Here is a 20,399-nt window from a genome sequence, read left to right as displayed (position 1 = left end):
GGTTGAGGCGGTGATTAAAGATCCTCCCTTTTGAAGATGCACTTAGTTTTGTTGATGGCAAGGTCTTACCCTTCCTCAGGGATTCCAGCCTTTGAAAGGGCACTTCACCTGGCTTTGAACAGGACAGCTGTATCTACGTATGCTCATTTTTCTTCATTTTCACCACAGGAACTTGCAGAAGAGGCTGGTGCTATGATTTAGGCAAAAACTTTTGAGTTTGTCACAGTAGGGCAAAATGCAGGCATTTTAAGGTCATGCCAAGCTGCGAATTGGGTTCTTTTTACCTTATGCAGAAGAGTTACTGGTCTATCGAATTACTGTTTACAGTGGTTTAGCTGTCTAGGAATTAGACGCTTTTGCAAATGGACAGAGCTGTTTCAAATAGCCTTAGAGCTACTTTTTAAGACTGGAAGGTTCCGTGAACACCTTTGGCTTTATAAGAAATGCTAGTAAGAATAGCTTTTCCTTACTAAGAAATTGTTAGTGCTTCTCAGTAAGTACTAGCCTCTCTGCTTCAGGCTGCTGTGGAAGCTCCTCTATATATGTTCTTTACAGTTGTTTTTCAGCCCAATCATCTGTAACCAGTGAGTAGCTACAGGAACATTCTTGCTTTCTCTTACTTTCCCTGGCTAAGGTAATTTTCCCTGGAGGCTATTGCACTGTATGACTGGTGCAATTTCAGCATTTACAGAAACTGTAACATCAACCTGCGGTCAGTTATGACCTATGAAGTTCAGTGCTCTGTCTTAAGAAGGGTAGAATTTCTCAGCATTGATGTATACAAGCTTACTCATACTTATTTTGGTTAGCTTTAATGTTAGGAAGCATTCTTTTAGGCATATTCATGTTGCTGAAGGAATTGGATAGTTGTGTGCAGGTATAAAAGGCTCTCTAAGGGGATATTAACTTGCATGCTGGAATGGGAGAGAACTAGGCTCTTGGTTAGCTTAATTGTGGTGTATATTATGGCCTTCCTTAACACGCAGCTACAAGTGGAAGGCTTTTCATTGTTATTTACCACCTGCCCTCCTTTTCTTTTTGGCCAAGTCCCGGCAGTATTTCTAGGGAATTAGAAGAACTTAAAAGTGTTCATCATCAATTCTGTGACCACAAGCAGAGAGAATTTGTGCATGCTCCTCTAAATACTATCAAGCAAATTATTTCAGCTAATGGTACTTTCACAGAAGCACGCTCACCGTGAATAAACATGAAGTGTGTATTGAAGAAGGGTTACAGGCAGGTAGACTTTGTGAAGTTCTTAGGTGAAGTGCTATGGAATAATCCAGTACTTTGTCCACTGGCATGCTCTAGACTTACTGCCTGGTGTTTGTGGAAGGTGATTTTCCAGCTGTTCAGCTGCTGAAGGCCATGCAGCTCATTCCTGCCAGTCTGTGAGGATGCTGTCTGTCACCCACAGTGGGACTCTCGCTTTGTGCCAGCTATATACTCTGTATTGTACTGGCAGGCAGAAGTAATGTGTGTGATAGATGCTGCCTCTGTGTGTGTTAATACTTAATATTATTTCTGAACTTCATTCCGAGTGGATGTTATCTATTTAATGTCAACACAATTGAGAAGATTTTAGTCTCATCTAAGTTTTCACTTACAATAGCAGTGCAGTAATACGACTTTAAAAGGCTTTTGCATACCCTCTGCCTTTTGGAGGGATTTCAGTCAAAGCTGTCTGAGGTGCATCTGTTCTGTGCCAGTGTAGGTGCTTTTGTGGGGAGCAATGGTGACATACCAGTTTCTCTCCCCAGATACCAGACCAGTTCCTTAAGGTCAGAGGATTCAGTGGTGGGGGAATCTGCTGGTACAGTGGTGTGAAACACTTAAATGGGAGAATCTACTGTTTGAGCTTTTAAAAAGCTTTATCTTTTTTTTACTGGCAGAAGAAACTTAAAAAAAAATAACAAGTGAGGTAATGTGACATTTCATAACTAGAATTTTCTTTTTAGTAAGGGCAGTAAAAATAGTTTGTTTGCTAGATTTTTGACTATTCTAGGTATTTCATCTTTTTTTTTAATATATAAAAGGATCAGCAAGAGGCCTGCATCTAAATGACATTTTTACATGAATTTAAAAGTAAAGATCACCTGTCCTTATTGCAAGATGTTGCAGAACACATATTTGAATGCTTGAATGCCACTGATACTGAATCATTTATTTGAAAAACAAGGAGATATCACCAGGTGGATCGGTGTAGATAACAATTCTTAACATTAAACATATTTTAGAAAAAGCCCTCCCTGAATTTTCTGAGCATGAGATGGAGAAAATTCAACCAGATATTTTAGAAGGAACGGAATTGGAAACCCTTGCTTTGTACCCCAGTAGTTTGCCACTAGTGACAAAGAAACTTTACCTTTCCCAGTAAATGATTTGATTTGAAACATTTAACTTGCTCCAACAGACAGTGGCAACAGTTCTGCACAAAGACCCCAATTTCTTCAGGATTCATCTCTTCTGAAGTCAGGGAATATCTGGTAGACCAGTGTCTGCCACCCTTATAACTGAATATGTCTCCCTGTACGTGCATGTGTGGACTTGCTCACTACCATGATCTGTGATGACACCTCAGGGTAGGAAGAGGACAGTTTGCTGAAGACATCAGGACCTTCCTCCAGCTTCAATTCCTTCTTCCAGTATTGGCTTGTTTTACCATAACAGCTCAACTGATCCAGAGGAGCCATTCATCCAAGGCAGGAAGGAACTGCTTCCTCTGCAGGTGGATGTGTGTAGTAGCTGTGCACTAGGGTGAAAAGCTGACATGATCATGGAGAGTGGCCCTCTGGAAACTGGGTCCAGTCCCTGCAGTTGCCAAAATACAGGCTATGGTTTACACAAACAGTAGGAAAAGGAACTGTACTTGGGAAAGCCAGATTGACTGGGGTTGAATGATGTTTACTCTTTGCTTAAAATGGCAGCGCCAAGGATGTGGTGTGGAAAAATAAGAGCAATACATTATATAGGTCTGTACGGTGAACCCAGCTTGCCTGCCTGATGCAGTTTGTCTGCATAACAGTAATTTCTCAGTATTTAGCTGCCTGCTCATTTCTGTCCTCCTTCTCTGCAAAAACACTTGACAACAAAATACCTTTAGTGCTTGTCTGTATGATGTGCTCTGAGTATGTTGCTGTTACTATACAGCTCTGGAGATGCTGCCATAGCTAATCCAGGTGATCTTGTGCACTCTTTGAGGAGAGGATGTAATTTCTGTACTTAGACTTGACAAAAGTTAAACTATTCTAAGTTTCTGGAATGTCATCTTCTGCATTCAAGGGTTATTTTGGTGCTTTTGTATTTTTTTAGCATCCTCTTATCTGGGAAAAAAAAATTGCTTGCGAGCCTTTCAAACTGGAAAAGTTGTTTTGAATTCTTTTTAAAATGTCTAAGAAACATAAGCAAGTCCCAGAAATTTTGGACCTGAGGTTGCTGGGTTTTCTAACATGAAATACTGGGGAATCCTTCAAAATTTGATTCTGTTTAGAGGCTTTTTTGTATATTACAAGCAGGGCATGATATAACACACTCTCTATAGTCAGTACTGCATGGTTATCAGATAGTTGTTTGAAGACTGAAAAGCCTGCCTTTCCTTGGTTGTGTAATAGATTTATTTTAGGTGTTGTAGCTGTTTGTTGCACCTTTTCAGTGTTTTGTTTCATTAGAGATTGAAATCTCAATGTGCTTAGTAAAACAAATAAAAAGACACAAGAAGATCTTCAGATATACATGCTGCTGCATCATCATCTTCCGTTGCCCTTACTGCTTTTTATTGTACCTCTAGACATACAGAACAACAGATAAAGTCTAAAATTTAGAGAAGACCATTTAATACTTCTGGAATACTTTCAATACATTTTTAATTTGTCGAAAGATGCATTTGGATACAGTCAAAATTGGTGATTTTATTTCTTTCTAAATTAGGGCTTTGGATGTTCAAATGTTCTAATTAAACAAGCTAGAAATGTTAACTAGGTATTTTACCAGAGAAAAGGTAATTTTTTTTCAGTTATTCCTTAAAGGAGCTAAGGCTGGAGGGTGCTTTGTTTTAAATCTGAAATTAAGCTAAGCTAACACTGTGAATGGGAAATACTACATGTCTCAGTGTACAAGGAGCATGCTACTTTACACACAAGATGAAAATACATGTAACCGGGGAACTTGGAAGCAGGTTTAGCTGAAAACTAACCTTACACTGGAAAATAATTTATTTCGTGTGGCTAAATGTTAATGTCATGCAGATCTTTGTGTATTTTAAGGCTCTGTTAGAAAATTGATCCCCAAACTGTAAGTTTTAATTCATTCAAATGTCATGGATTGTTATAGTTCTGTCTACAATTAGCAAGCTGCTAAATTTTTACAGCTGAAATGCTGCAAATTCTAAAATGCCTTTTAAAAAAAAGAAAAAAAGTAATCTTATATAAGCTGTTATTTAGAAAGAGGCTGTTATATCATCACCATATACTCACAAGCATTAAGAGTTTTTATCTTTCATTGTGCCTTTCCAGAACAAAAGAGACGAACATCTTTTGAAAAAAAGAAATGTTCCCCAAGAAGAAAGTTTAGAAGATTCTGATGTTGATGCTGACTTCAAAGCAGTAAGTTCTTTGATTCTTGGATGATTTTTAAAACTTTGGTGGTGTCTCAAAACAACGTGTTCTGGTTTTACTTCAACACTACAATTCTTGCAGTTATGAGAAAGCAAAATTATGAATTTATACACTGCTAAAATGAGTTTGATTGGATTAAATGTTTAAAAAGAATATAGGAACAAAATTGCTAAAACTTCTCTTTTTTTTTTCTTCTTTACAAGCAAAATGTAACACTAGAAGCTATCCTGCAGGTATGTTACATTTAACTTTTTGTTTTCTTTTTTAATTAGGAGTGCATGTTCTGTTCATTTTTGGGTTTACTATGATTTTTCCCCCCCCCTCCAGAACGCCACAAGTGACAACCCAGTGATCCAACTGAGTGCTGTCCAAGCTGCAAGGTAAAAATAAATAAAGGCACAGAGATGTATTTCCCGCACACTTTTCATGATGAAAGTTACTTACTTTACTTTTACATTTAATTTCACAGAAAACTCTTATCCAGTGACAGAAATCCACCTATTGATGACTTAATAAAATCAGGAATTTTACCAATCCTGGTAAAATGCCTAGAAAGGGATGATAAGTAAGTATACTTTTACAAATATTCACCTTTACAGAAAATTTGCATCCAAAACCACATCTCATTACTTCAAATTAAACTGAGTATTCATAGCACCATATAATCTGACAGAGTGGATCATATGCCATGATTATAAACCATAAATTCTCCAGGAGTCTTTATTCTGCCACTGAAATGTCAGTTTAGTTTTTAGAGTTTGTATGAGCATATCCATCTAATGGAGAAATAACTTAATTTCTAATTATTACATTTCTCATTCGTTTTTAATATTTTGGATTTTTTTGTTGACTGTTTTTTAATAAAATTGTTTCAGATGTATTTTGTGTATTTGCATGAAGGCAGAGAGTATGCCTGGTTGTAAAGAGACCTCTTCTCTGCCAGAATACACTTCCAATCTTTTTCATTAAGGTTATTAGCTTAAATTTCCAGCTTCTTTCGTTCTCACTGCAAACTGGGTTTCCTTCTGGCTCTGTGCAGCTCCCTCATGTGATGGTACAACAGAATGAGAATGCTGTCTGTTATGATGCTTTGTTGGAAAACAAGAGCTTCAGTAAAGGAGGTAGAGAACATTGAGCGTGTAGTTGCACGGATTTAATGGCATGTAATAAAAATGCCATGTCCTACAATCCATGAGCCTCTTATTCAGATAGATGGGGATTAACACATTTGAGGTAAATGTTTTAGCCTATCTTTGGTCTCAGCCAGCTATAAATATATTTACAGTCTTTCAATTTCAAGGTTATTTCTGCAGCCACAAAGGCTAAAGCTTCAAAATTGCAAATTGGCATTTTGGGTATAATTTGGTGGTTGAAAAAAAAAAAAAAGGCAGCATGAGTAGCTTTGTTTCTAGCTTGTTTAACAAAACAGTTGCTTAGAAGGCAGCTGGCAATGATGTTCAAATTAGACAGCATTTTAAAATGGGTCATGAATGCCTGTCTGCTCTAGAAGTAGGATGTTCAGTGCTGTGAAATTTCTTCTAATTTTTTTTATCTAGTTTTTGTGTGATGTACCTTTGTAAATGTTTAGTAAGCCTTTCAAAATTGAACTCAAACATTTTCTTAAGCAGTTCTTTAATTGTGATTGCTATATTATATTTAATAGAGGTAAACTCTGCAAAGACTTTCTATAACAGATTGTTAAAGCTATTGTTCATGTTATACCTGAATGCGTATCACAAGGGGAAGGAAAGGACTGACCTAGAACTAGAATTTTAATGTATTTGAACCTAGAATGTAAAGGTTTATAGATAGCTGCTGACTGGTACTATTTGTTTTTACACATCTGTATTTATGCATCTTGGGCCCTCCTATGAAATTCTTTCCCAATCCCATCTCTAATAAAACCTTAAAATGCACAGAAACAACTTAAAGGAAGCAGTTGCTATCACACTATATAAAACATAATTGATAAAGACCCAGAAAAGCATGAAAATTAAAAAGTCATCTAATAGTAAATATTCTCTGCTCCTCCCAAAGCCAGGCACTTTACTGTTATGTTAACCACCGTAAGCTGTAAATTCTTTTATAGCTTCTAGAACTCTGAACCACTAGCATTTGCTTGAATAACAGTTTTCATGCAAACTGTTTTATTAAACTGCTGTTTGTATAGACAACAGCTGACAGACATCTTGGAAGAGATGTTCCCCTAGCTTTCATAACGCTAGCAACTAATTTTATCTGCATTTAAATAAGTCAGTTCTAATACAGGTATGATGCTGTCATTTGATACTGATGCTAGATCTCTCCCCTGTTTGTGATGGAGCAGGAAAACGTCTTTATCCCAGTATACCAGCTTACACTTGATCTGGGTTGTAACATTAGAAGGGCCAAGTTTTTATTAGTTATGGTCAGACATGGTTAATGTATTGAGAACTAATGGCAGCAAGGCAGTTGCACTTTCTTTATTAAATACAAATGGTGTTTGGATCAGTTGGATATGAAGAACTCTGTTACCCAGTTGAGAGGCATAATTAAATTTTATGATGAGGGGTGCTAAAAGTCTTTCATACAAGAGATAATTAGTTGGCTGGAGTAGTGGTCAACTTCACTGGTCGCTATGTGCTTCACAAATAAAAGCAGTATACTTGGTATTTTTTTATTACCAATATGAAGTCAGAATGATGGGTGGTTTACAAAAGATTATAGAATGTAAGATCTTTTTATTCTTACAGCTTTTTCCCTGAAATGTCCAGGCTTAGCTTTTTTTTTTTTTTTTTAACTTTTAGCCGAGTGGCACTGCTTAAATGTAAAGTGTCTGTCTCAGAGTGGATACAGCCAGTAATCTGAAACGAACCATGAAATAATCTGCAGATCATGTTTCAATTTATTACTATAAAATTATTTCATTACAGTCCATCATTACAATTTGAAGCTGCATGGGCATTGACTAATATAGCATCGGGCACTTCTGCACAGACTCAAGCTGTCGTACAGTCTAGTAAGTATTACAGTTTGTTTTCGGGGGTGGTGAATGTTGTGGATAAGAGGGAAAATGGGATATTTGGGTAACAAATGCCATTTGTTAACCATTAAAATAATAAATGCATGTCTGCCTTCTTTCTCAAAAATTTTCTAAATTTGCTTTTAAAGATTAATCTGTTTGTCACTTACAATTAATATTAAGGCTCCCAGACCTCATTTTCCAATAAAGAAAATAGAGAATGACAGATTATATTATATTATAACAAATTTCTAATTCTTACGTTGATTTCTGAAATCATAGGCTGTTAAATCCCTTATGGCTATAACATGCTAGGAAGTAATACTTTCTACCTCAAAGATGTCTTTGTAAATCTTAAGTTGTTAAACACATATAGTTATGTACAGTTATGTAAGTTAAAATTACCATCCTTTGCTTGACCATATGATTAGTATCTCCTGTACACACTGAGTTTGTTGTGCTGCCTTTGTTTCTTCCTTACCCATCTAGTGAGACTTCTGTTATGGAAATAGGAAAGAAACTCTGAAGTTAATCAAAGATAAATTATTCAGATTAACTTTTCAGGATTATATATGTAGCTTTTATATATCAGCATCATTATCTTAAAATGGTAACCTTTATGTTAAATACAATGTTTTGTCATTAAACAGCGAGACAATAGATAAGCAAACATATAAATTGTCTTGGCTCATTAATATTCAGTGGTTTTATATGGGAAAACGGTGACTTGATTATTAGATTTTTTTTTTTTTCTTTTTAAAACATACGAACTTGCTTTTCAAATCAAAACATTTTGTATGTTTTAATAGCTAATAAAATATCTCACTAATTTTAAGATTCTGTATAGTTAAGCTATTGGAGCAATAGAATGAGAATGCTTATTAAAATGAGCTTTGGATAAAATTCCAAAGCCTTTAAAAAAACCAAAAATAAATGTCTAAATTTGCTTCAAAAAATCCTGATGCGATTTGGGCACCTGGTTTTAGATGCTTTTCTGGCATCTAAATATCTTTGAAAATCTAGTCCCAAGTTTTTTTCATCCTTCCCTACTTGTTCATTGTTTTCTTCCAATGTTATCACTGAATCTAATGAAAAGGCTGTTCATAGTATTAGCTTTGCAGAAAAAAATCAAGAAAAAAAATTAAAGTAAAAACTCAAATTAGAACAAAAAAGAGCATTGCTATTACCTGAACAATTAACTTGCACTTCAGGCTGAGATATCTCTCTCCCAGATTCTGTTTAGCTAGTGCTTGAAAAGAAGAAAATTGATAAAATTACTTTAAAGAAGCAAAAAGTATTTTCCCAGCTTTACTCCTGAAGAGAAAATGGAAGAAGTTTAGTCTAAAAGTCTTGCTGCTTTGCCTGGGAGATGACTAAGGGAAAACAGCCTTTCCAGCTCCTGTTAGATAAGGGATGGATTGAGGAAACAAAGCAGTAGACCCTTGCAACTATAGAAGAGGCTGGTGCAGCTTAAATACAAAAGAAGGTGCTGTTCTGCAATCAAGAGGGACAGATGGCAGTTGGAAGGCCCAGCAAAAGAGAAGTACTATATACACAGAACAGATCTCGTCAGAAGGCAGCTTGGAGCAGAAGTAGTTAATTTTTTGAGAGCAGTAGATCAGATAACCTGCAGCTCCTGCTTTCTCAGACTGTCCTCCTGCCTGGGTGCTGATCTGAAGTAATTTCATTCTGCTTTTGAAAGCATACCAGGTTTGCAATCTAATAAAAACTACATACTTGACCCTCTTCTCTGAAATATGTTGAATACACATATGACTGAAGTGTAATCTTGATAATCACTAAGAAAGAAGCTGGAATGTTCCACTTAAACTAATGGAAGCAAGATGATTGTTAAAAGAAGAGCGAGTGTTCTTGAGCAACAGTGTGTTGCTGTCCCTCCGAACTTGTCAGTTACAGACAGAGCCTTGGGCAATATAGTTTAGTGCGAGGTGTCCCTGTTCATGGCAGGGGGGTTGGAACTAGATGTTCGTAAGGTCCTTTCCAACCCAAACCATTCTATGATTCTATGAATTACTGAATTACTCACCTAGGCTAGGGAAGGAATTTTAGGTTGTCTTTATTGTTCATTACTCCGGTTTCCAGGAAAATACATCAGGGTTTTTTGGCTTATTATCACTTACATTATCAACAGGATGTTGATTCATAGTTGCTCACAAATTGTGTTACAATTTTTTTAAACTTGAGAAGCTCTTCATACAAGAAAAACTTATTTCCTTCAACAGTATATAAATTGATCTGTTTACTTCGCTCAGAAAGACTATAGGACTAGTATGATCATAAATAGAGTTTAAAAATTCCTGCAAGAATGGGTGTCTTTCAAGCAGTATGGCTTGTTTGAAGGGAAGTAGTGCATGGGAATAGTAAAGGGATGGTTTCTTAGCTCTATTAAACATATTTAATTTAGCAGAGACTGATATTTAAAATCAATAACACTTCCTTAATCTGGTATGTTGCCTGCATTATATAAGAGCAAATTAAAACGTGTCTTAGGACTGGCAGATGGATGTAAATCTTCACCACATATGGAAACTAACTATAGCCACCTCCTGGGAGGAAGCTATTTTCTAAAAGTCAAGATTTGAAGCACGTTTGCACAAGTAGGCATGTCATTCTTTTAGGTATGTGTTGTGATACTGGATAACTAGAAAATCTGAATTACCAGGACGTGGAACCTAGCACCTACATACTTTGAGGCTCTTGCCTATCACTCTGAGAAACATGTGGAAATCTTTAAATGTGGAGAGCATTGTTTAATAGTGGCTTGTTCTCAAGTCTTTTTTTCCCTCTCTATAGATATGATAGAAATGTTTAACTGAGGTTTTGTATGGTCTTCATAATAGAAACATGTATAAGGCATGGTAGAGAAAGAGGTTTGTATTAATCAATGAAAGTATTGTGCATATACCATGTTCCAGTAAAAACAAATCCTATCTTTGCATTCTGCAGATGCAGTACCCCTCTTCTTGAGACTACTTCATTCACCACACCAGAATGTTTGTGAGCAAGCTGTCTGGGCTCTCGGAAATATTATAGGTAACTTTTTTTCATTATAACGGTTCAAATTCAGGGAGCATTTCTTTTTAGAATTTGACTTTTGAACATTGGCATTATCATATGAGACTATGTTTCCTCTAAATTCTGTGACTTAATATAATTTTTCATGTGGCCAGAATTACTTATGTACATTGTATTTTTCTAAAGAATGGTATCACTTGCTACACAAATATTAACAGGATAAACTTTGTATCTCATAAAATATACATATGTATCTATACCTATGTATATGTAATTGAACATGACCTTTTAGTAGTAGACTACTGGTGAGGAAACATAGAATTTCAGTATCCCAACATGTCATTGCATACATTTCAAGATTTTCCATTTTTAATGTAATTTCTTTTACAACAATTTTCATTTCTGTAGGTGATGGTCCTCAGTGTAGAGATTATGTCATATCACTGGGAGTTGTCAAACCTCTTCTGTCCTTCATCAATCCCTCCATTCCCATCACCTTCCTTCGGAACGTCACATGGGTCATTGTAAATCTCTGCAGGAATAAGGACCCCCCACCGCCTATGGAGACAGTTCAGGAGGTAAATAAAGAATTATGAGACAGATAATTTTTTATACTCTGGGCTAGAGGCAAATGTTTTACATTGTCATACTATGAATTTATGCATGTTTTTTGCCACTGTCTTGTGCCACTTACCAGTTGTTAAAGAAAGTAATTTGACCAATTTAATGCTTTTTACTAAGGCTGTGATAAAGGTATTTGTAACATCTGAAACAGAATAAGACTAAAGACTGATAAGCCATATATTTAAATGGACGCAACAAAAAAACTAACACACTAGAAAGCATGTTACTCAGTACTTCACGTTTTTATCATAAAAAGGCTAAAAACATGATTCTGTACATAGAAATATTCTTACTGAAAATAAATCAGTGAATGTAGTGTAGTTTGTGTTTCAACCAGCTGTGAAAGTGCAGTCAATGTCAAGTCCCCACTTGAGAAAAGAAGCATCTGAAAGTCCTTTTAAACTGGTGAACAGAGCAAATGCAGTGTTTATAGAGGAGGCACACCTAGTAAAGTGATGCTATTTGACTAGAACTAGAGTTGTTATGTACACAAAGTTCTTCTTTTTCAGATAAATTCCAATGTGTAGGTACAGTTCTTGAAGCCATGTGAAGTATAATATTGTTAGCAACTAAAGTTCAATGGATTTTTAGAAATGAAGCAGGGAAACTTTTACAAGTTTCACCAAATAGAAACCCCTGTTCTAAGCAGTGTTATCATGGCTCAGTTTTATATTTTCTCCAAACATGAATACAAAAATAAAATTCAACTTTAGTCCAAGAGGGTCTTGATGTTAGGCTAATGATTTTCATTATGTTGTGTGGTAACAAAGCTTTCAAAATAGCAGGGGATGTCTTACCTCTATTCATTGTTTCTTTTCCCTCTATGTGTCTTTGAAATACAGTACTGTCTTGCATTTTTGCAAATTTTAAATATTATATATATGTATATTTGTATATATACCTTGAGGAAATGACCTACTAAAAGTGTGTGGAGGCAATATGCTCATGCAGTCTCAAGCTAAGCTTTGTGACTGCAGTAGTCGGATTCATGATTGTACAGCCAGTTTTATTCTACTATAATGACTGATGAACTTCTTTTCAGATTTTGCCAGCATTGTGTGTTCTCATTTACCATACAGATATAAATGTAAGTAATTTCCAAAGTTTTAGATATCTAGATTCTTCCTTTCTTTAGAGAGAGAATGCTGCAAGATTGTGTTTAAGTGGCAAACTTGGTTTTGTGTGTTAATTTATGTATAATTAAGTAGTAAATGCACAATTTAATGTGAAGAATAATATAATTGTAGTTATTCAGAGCATGAAAAGGAAAATGCAAATACAATTTCTGAAATACCTTCTCTGAAAGTGGGGGGCTGTTATCCTTTACACTAGAAACTACATTTTAAGAGCACCTGTTCTGTGGAAATGAGCACAAAAAATTTAAAGTGCAAGCTTTACCATCAGTTTCACTTTAATTCTGACCCAGTTTATAATTTTGCATAGATGATATGAAATGCATGTGTAGAAAAAAAATATATATTATTCCACGTATCAGTCCAGTCAAATATTGTGATCATACAGATAAATCTGACTTTTGTAACCTGTTGGGAGCCTGACTTTGCAACCTGTTTAGCTAAGGAAATCACATATGAAGATATACTTCAATAAACAGCAATAAATTCATACATCCAGAGCAGTTTGCATTTTCACTTCAGGATTGTGCTATGGATCAGAAATACTAAGGTGTAGATAGATGGATTAGAGAGTAGGATAACTTAGGTATTCGTAATCAATTTTGTGGCACCTTTGACAACTTTTCAGGTTTTTAATACTAAACCTTCAGAACTTCACACATTTCTGATCCATGAGTTCATGTACATTTTCTGAGTAAAGTCCTAGAGGGGTGGACTTACCTCCTGAAGTCTTATATTGGGACTTCAGGAACAAAGATCTGTATAAATAAGGGGTACTGTCTGCTCTTCTCCTCTTCCTGTCAGGACTTTTTTTGTCTTTGACTCTTGCTCCCTATAGTGATACTTCAACTTAGAGAAACAGAATTGAATCCTTGTGGTAGGTCTGAGGATAAAGCATAAGATTGGTGGAACTGTCTTTTGTTACTTCCATGCTATGGTAGTGGAGTTTCTGCTGCTCTTTTAATGGTGAAGTGGGCTTGGCTCCACAAAATATTTGCAAACACTTTAATCTGGGATTTTGCCAGGGTTTTCCCAGTGTAATGTGAGTGGGAGACAGCAAATGGTGACTCTCCAATTCATAATTTGGACAAACTTGAATGGAAATTCATAGCAAAACCAAACATACATCTAACCTGTAGGCTTTTTTTCCCTGCCAAATTTGAAAGCTTTTGCAAGCAATGATTGTGTGAGAGCTTCTTCAGGTCGATATGAGACCATGTGATGCCAGGTTTTGACTAATCTCAATTAGGGTGCCCATCTTTTTGATCCTGAGAGTCAGGTGCTAGTTTGGAGGTACGAGTCTGGTCCCAGCCTCTCTGTACTGGAGCAGCAAACCTATCTTTGGACATGGGTCAGTGGTGCAGGTAGGTCAGCCAACAGTCTTATGAGTGCTTCTGGCGGCTGCTGCTCTTGTCACCAGCAGGGCTGTGGGCAGCAAACTGGTGAGGCACCATCTCTCACTGCTTCTGCTGTGATACTGGCTCCACTGCAGCACATTCTGCTGTTCCTGTGGCATTAGCAGGTGAGGGCAGCAGCAGGCTGTGTTGAGAAAGCATTAGGTCTGTGCTGTCTGGTCCAAGGAGCTGGGTGGAAGCAGCCTGTGGGCCAGGACTTGAAAGTCCTTCCTGCATTTCTGCACTATGGTATTTAGCTGTCTCAATAGCTGGGAATTTTAAATGGGTGTCTCTTGTAAAAGAGTAGATCTAGGTACCTCAACAGGTGATGTCCTCAGTGGGGTTCAGATTTCTCTTCCTGCGGTTCCTACCATAATCTCTAAGTGACGTGATATCCCTCTTTCTAAAGCTGGCTTTGTTTCTGCTTCAGATACTACCTTTTAATGACCGTATCTTTTGTACCTTTGTGTTTTTTGAGGGCTCTCAAATCATCCTTATCGAGTTGTCAGTGACTTAGTCTTTATTTGTTTTTCAATATACTAAGATTGCCCTGCATGATAGTCATTTCTCTGTGGGTTTTTTCTTTGCTTGAACAGTCGTCACCTTACAATAGTTGCTAGTCTTTTAGCTGGGATAAGAACTCTTTTCTGTTGCTGTGGATTTTAATCTTAGTACGAAGGTAGGAAAAGGCATACATCCAGAACAGTTTGCAGTTTCACTTCAGAACTGTGCTATGTATCAGAAGTACTAAGGTGTAGATAGGTGGATTAGAGACTAGGATAATTTAGGTATTCGTAATCAAAAGAGCACAGTAACAAATTATAGTAGTGCTAGGAGGGGTTAGTATTTTCTTCAGCAAGTTACTAGCACAACTACTTACCTCAGCTGGCTATCTTTTGAAATGCAAATCAAGCCCAACAGTTTACCTTTGTGAGATGATGTATGCTGTCACTTTATGCACCAAAATGTGGTATTGAATTAAAAAAAAAATTGAGAAGACACATAGAAATTACTGAACAAATGGCCCCTGTTTTCATAGCTGTACATAATAATCTAACATTTCACTAGTTAGGTCCCATCATAATCATGTTAGAGGTTTTGCTGTAACTAAATTGCATGCTCTTCCCTCTGCTCCCTCTACCCCCAACATGTGGAATGTTGATCACTTAATTAAGCCTCCATTATATGGATTTTACTGTTCAATGTGTAAACGATATTCTTTCCAATTTGTAGATTCTTGTGGACACTGTTTGGGCTTTGTCCTACTTAACAGATGGTGGAAATGAACAGATACAAATGGTGATCGATTCAGGAGTTGTACCTTTTCTAGTTCCTCTTCTGAGTCATCAGGAGGTTAAAGTTCAAGTAAGTCTGATTCAGTTACTATTGAATAGTCCTCTGGAAGATATTTTCTAAGAAAATGTGCCTTAAAGTATTTATTAGTGGAGTACTGAGGTGACATTTATAGCTACCTCTGTTACAGGTGAAACTGAACAAAAAGAGTTACCTACACTGGAGAAAGAGATTATTAAAATGAAAGACAACTTGAGCAAAACAGTTCTAATATAGTATTTTAATAATATAGTCTAATTTTAGTAAAGCGACAAGTTAATGTTTAACTTGCAGTGTGTGACTACGAGGGGTGCCTTCCTTTTGTAGTCCTAAAATATTTAGCAACAACAGATCTTACATTTTCCAGAATAAGTCACATGTACTCGTTTCTGTTGCTGCACACGTGATTGTGCATACTCTGCCTGAATAGCTCATAGAAATCAGTATTTTGGGACGTTTTGAATGTTAAAATATTTGCAGATGCTGAGTCTTTTTGGTAAAGTAAATTTCTAATTAGCTGCAAAAGGTAGGTTAACTGAGCTTTTTTGACTGATTTCAAAGACAGAGGGAAACAAAGTTAACTTGTGCTCGCTTTTGATAAATGAACAGTTGCAATCAGGACCTTTTATATGTATCTGTGCATTTGTCATGTTTGTTTAGTTTATGCTTTGGATGAGACTTGGCTGGCTTGAAATCTGTCAGACTAGTTCATTTAATGAAAAGGAGTCTCTCCACTATTCTGTCACTTATAAAACATTTCCCTGGCAGTGTTCAAGGCCAGATTGGACAAAGCTTTGGGTGACATCGTCTAGCGTGAGGCATCCCTGCCCTTGGCAGGGGGGTTGGAACTAGATGATCTTAAGGTCCTTTCCAACCCAGACCAGTCTGTGATTCTATATACAGTCCATTTCTGAAAGTCAACTGAGAGTCAATAAGAAGAAAAGTAGTTGTGGGGGGTTTAATTTGTAGTAGAGAGCTGAGTGGAGGAGTAAGCAACCTTAGCAGGCATAGTCAAAGCCTAGAAACAGTTCATGTAATTGTAACTCAAATCGAATACATGATGAATTAACTTTTCTGTTGTTCTAATATCCTTTTAATTTATAATGTTTACACTTGTTGAGTTGAGCTGCAGTGCATCTATTCAGTAAAATGCTGTACTGTGTTACTTAGGTTTTGATGAAACAGTACCCATTTTGGGGATGTAGCTCAGAGGATGAAGTGCTAAATTGTATTTTGCAAAGTGTTTTTATAGAAATGTCTTTAAATGATCTTTGTTTTGGCATAAATAACAGCAATGCCTTTAACATGCAATTTTTTTTTCCTTTCCACTTTGGATATTCAGACAGCAGCACTGAGAGCAGTAGGCAACATAGTAACTGGTACTGATGAACAGACACAAGTTGTTCTCAATTGTGATGTTTTGTCTTATTTCCCAAATCTCCTGACGCATCCAAAAGAGAAGATAAACAAGGTATGATTTGTTTCTTCCTAACTTGATCTTTCTGTTTAAGAAATAAAACTGTAGAATTACAGAAGGATTTCTTGCAGCTGTTATTTCCAGCATGTGAACAATTTTGTGTAAAGACAAAGCCTTCGCGCCTGGTGCTTCATTAGGACTAAAGCCAAACAGCCATACTGAGGATCCATGTATTAGTGTCAATGCCTAGTGCTTTCTGACAGGACTGATGTTTTTTGCTTTGAAGTGTGATGTGTGATACTTCTTTTGTATTACAGTTGCATTATAGTTTTTCATAACTAAGAGTGTTACTTTTGGTTGAATCCAGTGAGTTTAATAAGACTGATCCAGTTTTTCCACTCTACCTTTTCACAGTGGAGTTTGTTCTTTTGTCCATGTTCACCTTCAAGGAAGTAGGGAGTGCCACTATCCTTTTCTGAAAACTCCCTGCATTTCCTCTCCTTCCTTTTTTGGCAGTGTTAACTTCACTGCTGCAGGGACTGGATGGAATAGGGGGAGTTTGATGAAAGAAAGTGATCAGTTCCTTCTTTTTCAGAGCTGTACTTCATGTTACTTGGATTTATTTAGTTTTCAATCATTGTGCCATCTTCCACGACACAGATGGGGCTGGCAGAGGAGGAGGCTGGTTTTGTTTAGCTCATGTTGATTCCCCCGCTTAGTGTACCATTGAGGGTGAATCTGTTTGTAAGGAATCTCTGTTTCTTCAGGCCCTGTCAAGTGTCAGGAGCTCTAAAGAAGTTATCTTTGACAGCTCAAACTGCTGTGATTTGTTTTGCTCTTGATGTATAGAGACTCTCCTTGTGTAAGCAATAATCCAGCCCCATGAATTAATCATGCAGTTGATCCCCTGCGTGTTTGGCTTCCGCAGTCCAATAAAAGTTTGTGTTCTAGAAGTGCTATTGGGGATGAGACCTGGAGGTTCTGTTTAGTGATTGGTCATGGTAGGATTTTAGGTTTTGATGTTTTGTATAGTTTGATAGGGTTTGGGTTGTTTGGTATGGGGTTTTGGGTTGTTTTTGTTGGGGTTTTTTTTCATCTGTTGACTAGTTTCTAAAAGTATTTTGCTTTTTTGTTTTGTCCAATCGTAGGAAGCAGTTTGGTTCCTTTCCAATATCACAGCAGGAAACCAGCAACAAGTTCAGGCTGTAATAGATGCTGGGCTAATCCCTATGATCATACACCAGCTGGCTAAGGTCAGTCAAACTATCAGCTATGTGAGTTGTCATCGTCTTTTTATAAATCTGACACGAGGAGTCTGTGATTTTTAATAATAAGCTTGACAGATGTTTCCATGCTGATTTTAATGAGCTATTAATTTATTTTTCAGGGGGACTTTGGAACACAAAAGGAGGCTGCTTGGGCAATTAGCAATTTGACAATAAGTGGGAGAAAAGATCAGGTATGTGTAGTAGGATTCTGAATTGTCACTAAAACGTTGCACATGCCATTTGTAAGAAGCACAATGTTGAAAGCACTTTTTTGTTCATTATTTAGGTTGAATACCTTGTACAGCAAAATGTAATCCCACCATTCTGCAATCTACTCTCAGTAAAGGATTCTCAAGTGGTACAGGTGGTGCTGGATGGTCTGAAAAACATCCTGATAATGGCTGGCGATGAGGCCAGCACAATAGCTGAAATTATAGAGGAGTGTGGAGGTTAGTACTTATGAGGCTTTTAAAAAATTTAATTTGGTGGATATTATTCTGTCTTCCCCTTGCTGCGTTCGTGTTTACTACAGCATTTTTTAACCATGGACTGTTTGAATAAGTGAGACTTTGTAATTAGAGAAATTACTTTGTTTAGTTTGGTTTAGAGATGGTCATGTTGGAAGCAATTGTTGAAGGAGCTTTCTGTAGCTTGTGTATTCTTTAGGTTTAAATGAGAATTGTATTTCTTCTGATTATTGCATATACTTTTGTTCTGTGGTAAAACACAATTCTTGCTTTAGTTCATTGCCTTGGGGACAGCTTTGGTTGCAGGATGGGGAGTCATCTTGATACTGCAATCCAAGTTTTAGCACATGTTAATTAATATATTACAGTAAGATAACAGTAAAGGGATGTTGAAGAACTTACTACACTGGAAGTTTTTCCCTTGTATTGTTCCGTATCCTGTTTGAGAGTGGGACTAGTGTTTTAAGTTGCTCTTGGTTTGAGGTTTTGTTTCCTTGTTGTTTTAAACTCTTATGCCACACATAAGCAGACATTTGTTTTGGTGATATACAGAAAGCACAATGACTGAAACAAAAGCTATGCAGTATGCATGAGTCTTACCTGAAAAGGGATAAGATTCCATTATCCCTTGTTCATAATATGGGATATTCCATGGTATACAAAGGTTCCCAAACTACTTCTCTTTTCTCTTAAGAGATAAAGATAGCTACTCTGTACATAGTATTTGCAGATTGACCTACATATTTTCTAATATGTTTCAGTAGTAATGTTTCATTATTTTTCTTATTTTTTTTCTAAGTAGTCAGTAACTCCAGTTTAAACTTATAAAACTCTTTTCCACTTCCTTTTTATTCAGGGTTAGAGAAAATCGAAGCCTTGCAACAGCATGAGAATGAAGACATTTATAAACTAGCATTTGAAATCATAGATCAGTATTTCTCTGGTGATGATGTAAGTATGCTAAAGACTGACGAGTGTATGCGCTGTGCTGTTAGCTTAGTAAGTGCATTGTCATTGTTCCTCAGTTCCAATTGTCATGAACACAGGGAGTGTCTGGGAAGTCAGTTTTCCTGCTCCTTTTTCAGTACAGCTTCCCTTAATTGTAAGTCTTTGAAGAGTTTCTCGATACCAAGAATTTTCTGTAACAGCATCAAGATGACTGCTCTGGTTTCGCCTAATAAATTGATTGACACTGACCTAATTTTGTCACACTGATGCATAAATTGACATGTAGTTTCTTGAAATTAAAATCTAAACAATTCTTCAGCTCTCCTTTTTACTTTCTCATACATCAGTCTGGAGGGAGGGGTGAAACCTTAGTTTCAGATAGACTACTGTATTTCAGGCCTGTAATTGCTCAGTCTGGACTCTGTATTGAAAAGAGTCATGAAAACTGGTAAGGCTTTCTGCAACTGACTGATGGACCATCTGATATTTTGTTGCATGCTGATTAGGTGTTTTGAGCCTTTGGGTTTTAGCTCTTCCTGCTACTGGCTGTTTGTGAGTGCCTTAGAAGCATTTCAACAAGCAATTTGAAGACAAATAATAATTATAAAGGCCATCCAGGGTGTCTGTCATTCTGCAGCCTAGCAGAACGATGTCTTCAGTTCTTCTCTTAAATTGAACTCTCCAGGTACCAGCTCTAACTTCAGGACTTGTTAATTTCAGTTCTTGGGCCCATCATGGGATTGCAGAGTTAGTCAGCAGAAGTTAACATATGTGAAGGGTTCCCTATGCTTGTAATGATTCTATGAGCAGTCTCCAAAATAACTCTGAGACTTCTGTAGCTAAACCAAAAAGTCTAGTTGGGGAGGGTGGAAAAATACCCCTTTTGAGGTCAGTGCTCCCTTTTGTGCATTTCCTTCTTACTTAAACTAATGCAATTTAATCTGTGCCTGATTTGCTGAATTTACCTCCTTTACTCAAGAGCAAGACTTCACTTCAGATTATTGTTTATACTTTTACCATGTTTTCTGGGGCTTCTAAAACTTAAAATGCTAGAAATTCCATGACTGGAAGATAGGAGTTAAAACATAAAACCAGACAAATTTTGAGGCAGTAATTACAAGTAGGAAAATAACCCTTGTGGTTTGAGGATTAGTGAAAAGAAGGGG

At 36.7% G+C, this 20,399-nt stretch overlaps 1 protein-coding gene across 1 annotated transcript in view; it reads left to right on the top strand.

The window, feature by feature from the left end:
* KPNA3 (karyopherin alpha 3 (importin alpha 4)) overlaps positions 1–20,399 on the top strand; it is a gene marked incomplete at its 5' end in the record, with an annotated part of 33,086 nt that overhangs the window by 8,729 nt on the left and 3,958 nt on the right. The window contains 14 exons of the mRNA XM_010017431.1: positions 4,512–4,601; positions 4,817–4,846; positions 4,941–4,993; positions 5,083–5,178; positions 7,526–7,611; positions 10,582–10,668; positions 11,059–11,228; positions 12,317–12,361; positions 15,035–15,166; positions 16,476–16,604; positions 17,699–17,803; positions 17,938–18,009; positions 18,105–18,267; positions 19,142–19,236. Coding sequence (XP_010015733.1) covers positions 4,512–4,601; positions 4,817–4,846; positions 4,941–4,993; positions 5,083–5,178; positions 7,526–7,611; positions 10,582–10,668; positions 11,059–11,228; positions 12,317–12,361; positions 15,035–15,166; positions 16,476–16,604; positions 17,699–17,803; positions 17,938–18,009; positions 18,105–18,267; positions 19,142–19,236 — 1,353 coding nt within the window. The remainder of the gene's footprint in view (positions 1–4,511; positions 4,602–4,816; positions 4,847–4,940; positions 4,994–5,082; positions 5,179–7,525; positions 7,612–10,581; positions 10,669–11,058; positions 11,229–12,316; positions 12,362–15,034; positions 15,167–16,475; positions 16,605–17,698; positions 17,804–17,937; positions 18,010–18,104; positions 18,268–19,141; positions 19,237–20,399) is intronic.

Source organism: Nestor notabilis, unplaced genomic scaffold (assembly GCF_000696875.1).
Source record: "Nestor notabilis isolate BGI_N333 unplaced genomic scaffold, ASM69687v1 scaffold20176, whole genome shotgun sequence".
Taxonomy (NCBI): domain Eukaryota; kingdom Metazoa; phylum Chordata; class Aves; order Psittaciformes; family Psittacidae; genus Nestor; species Nestor notabilis.
Note: the sequence above shows the minus strand (reverse complement) of the source record. Positions and strands in the feature narration are given on the sequence as shown.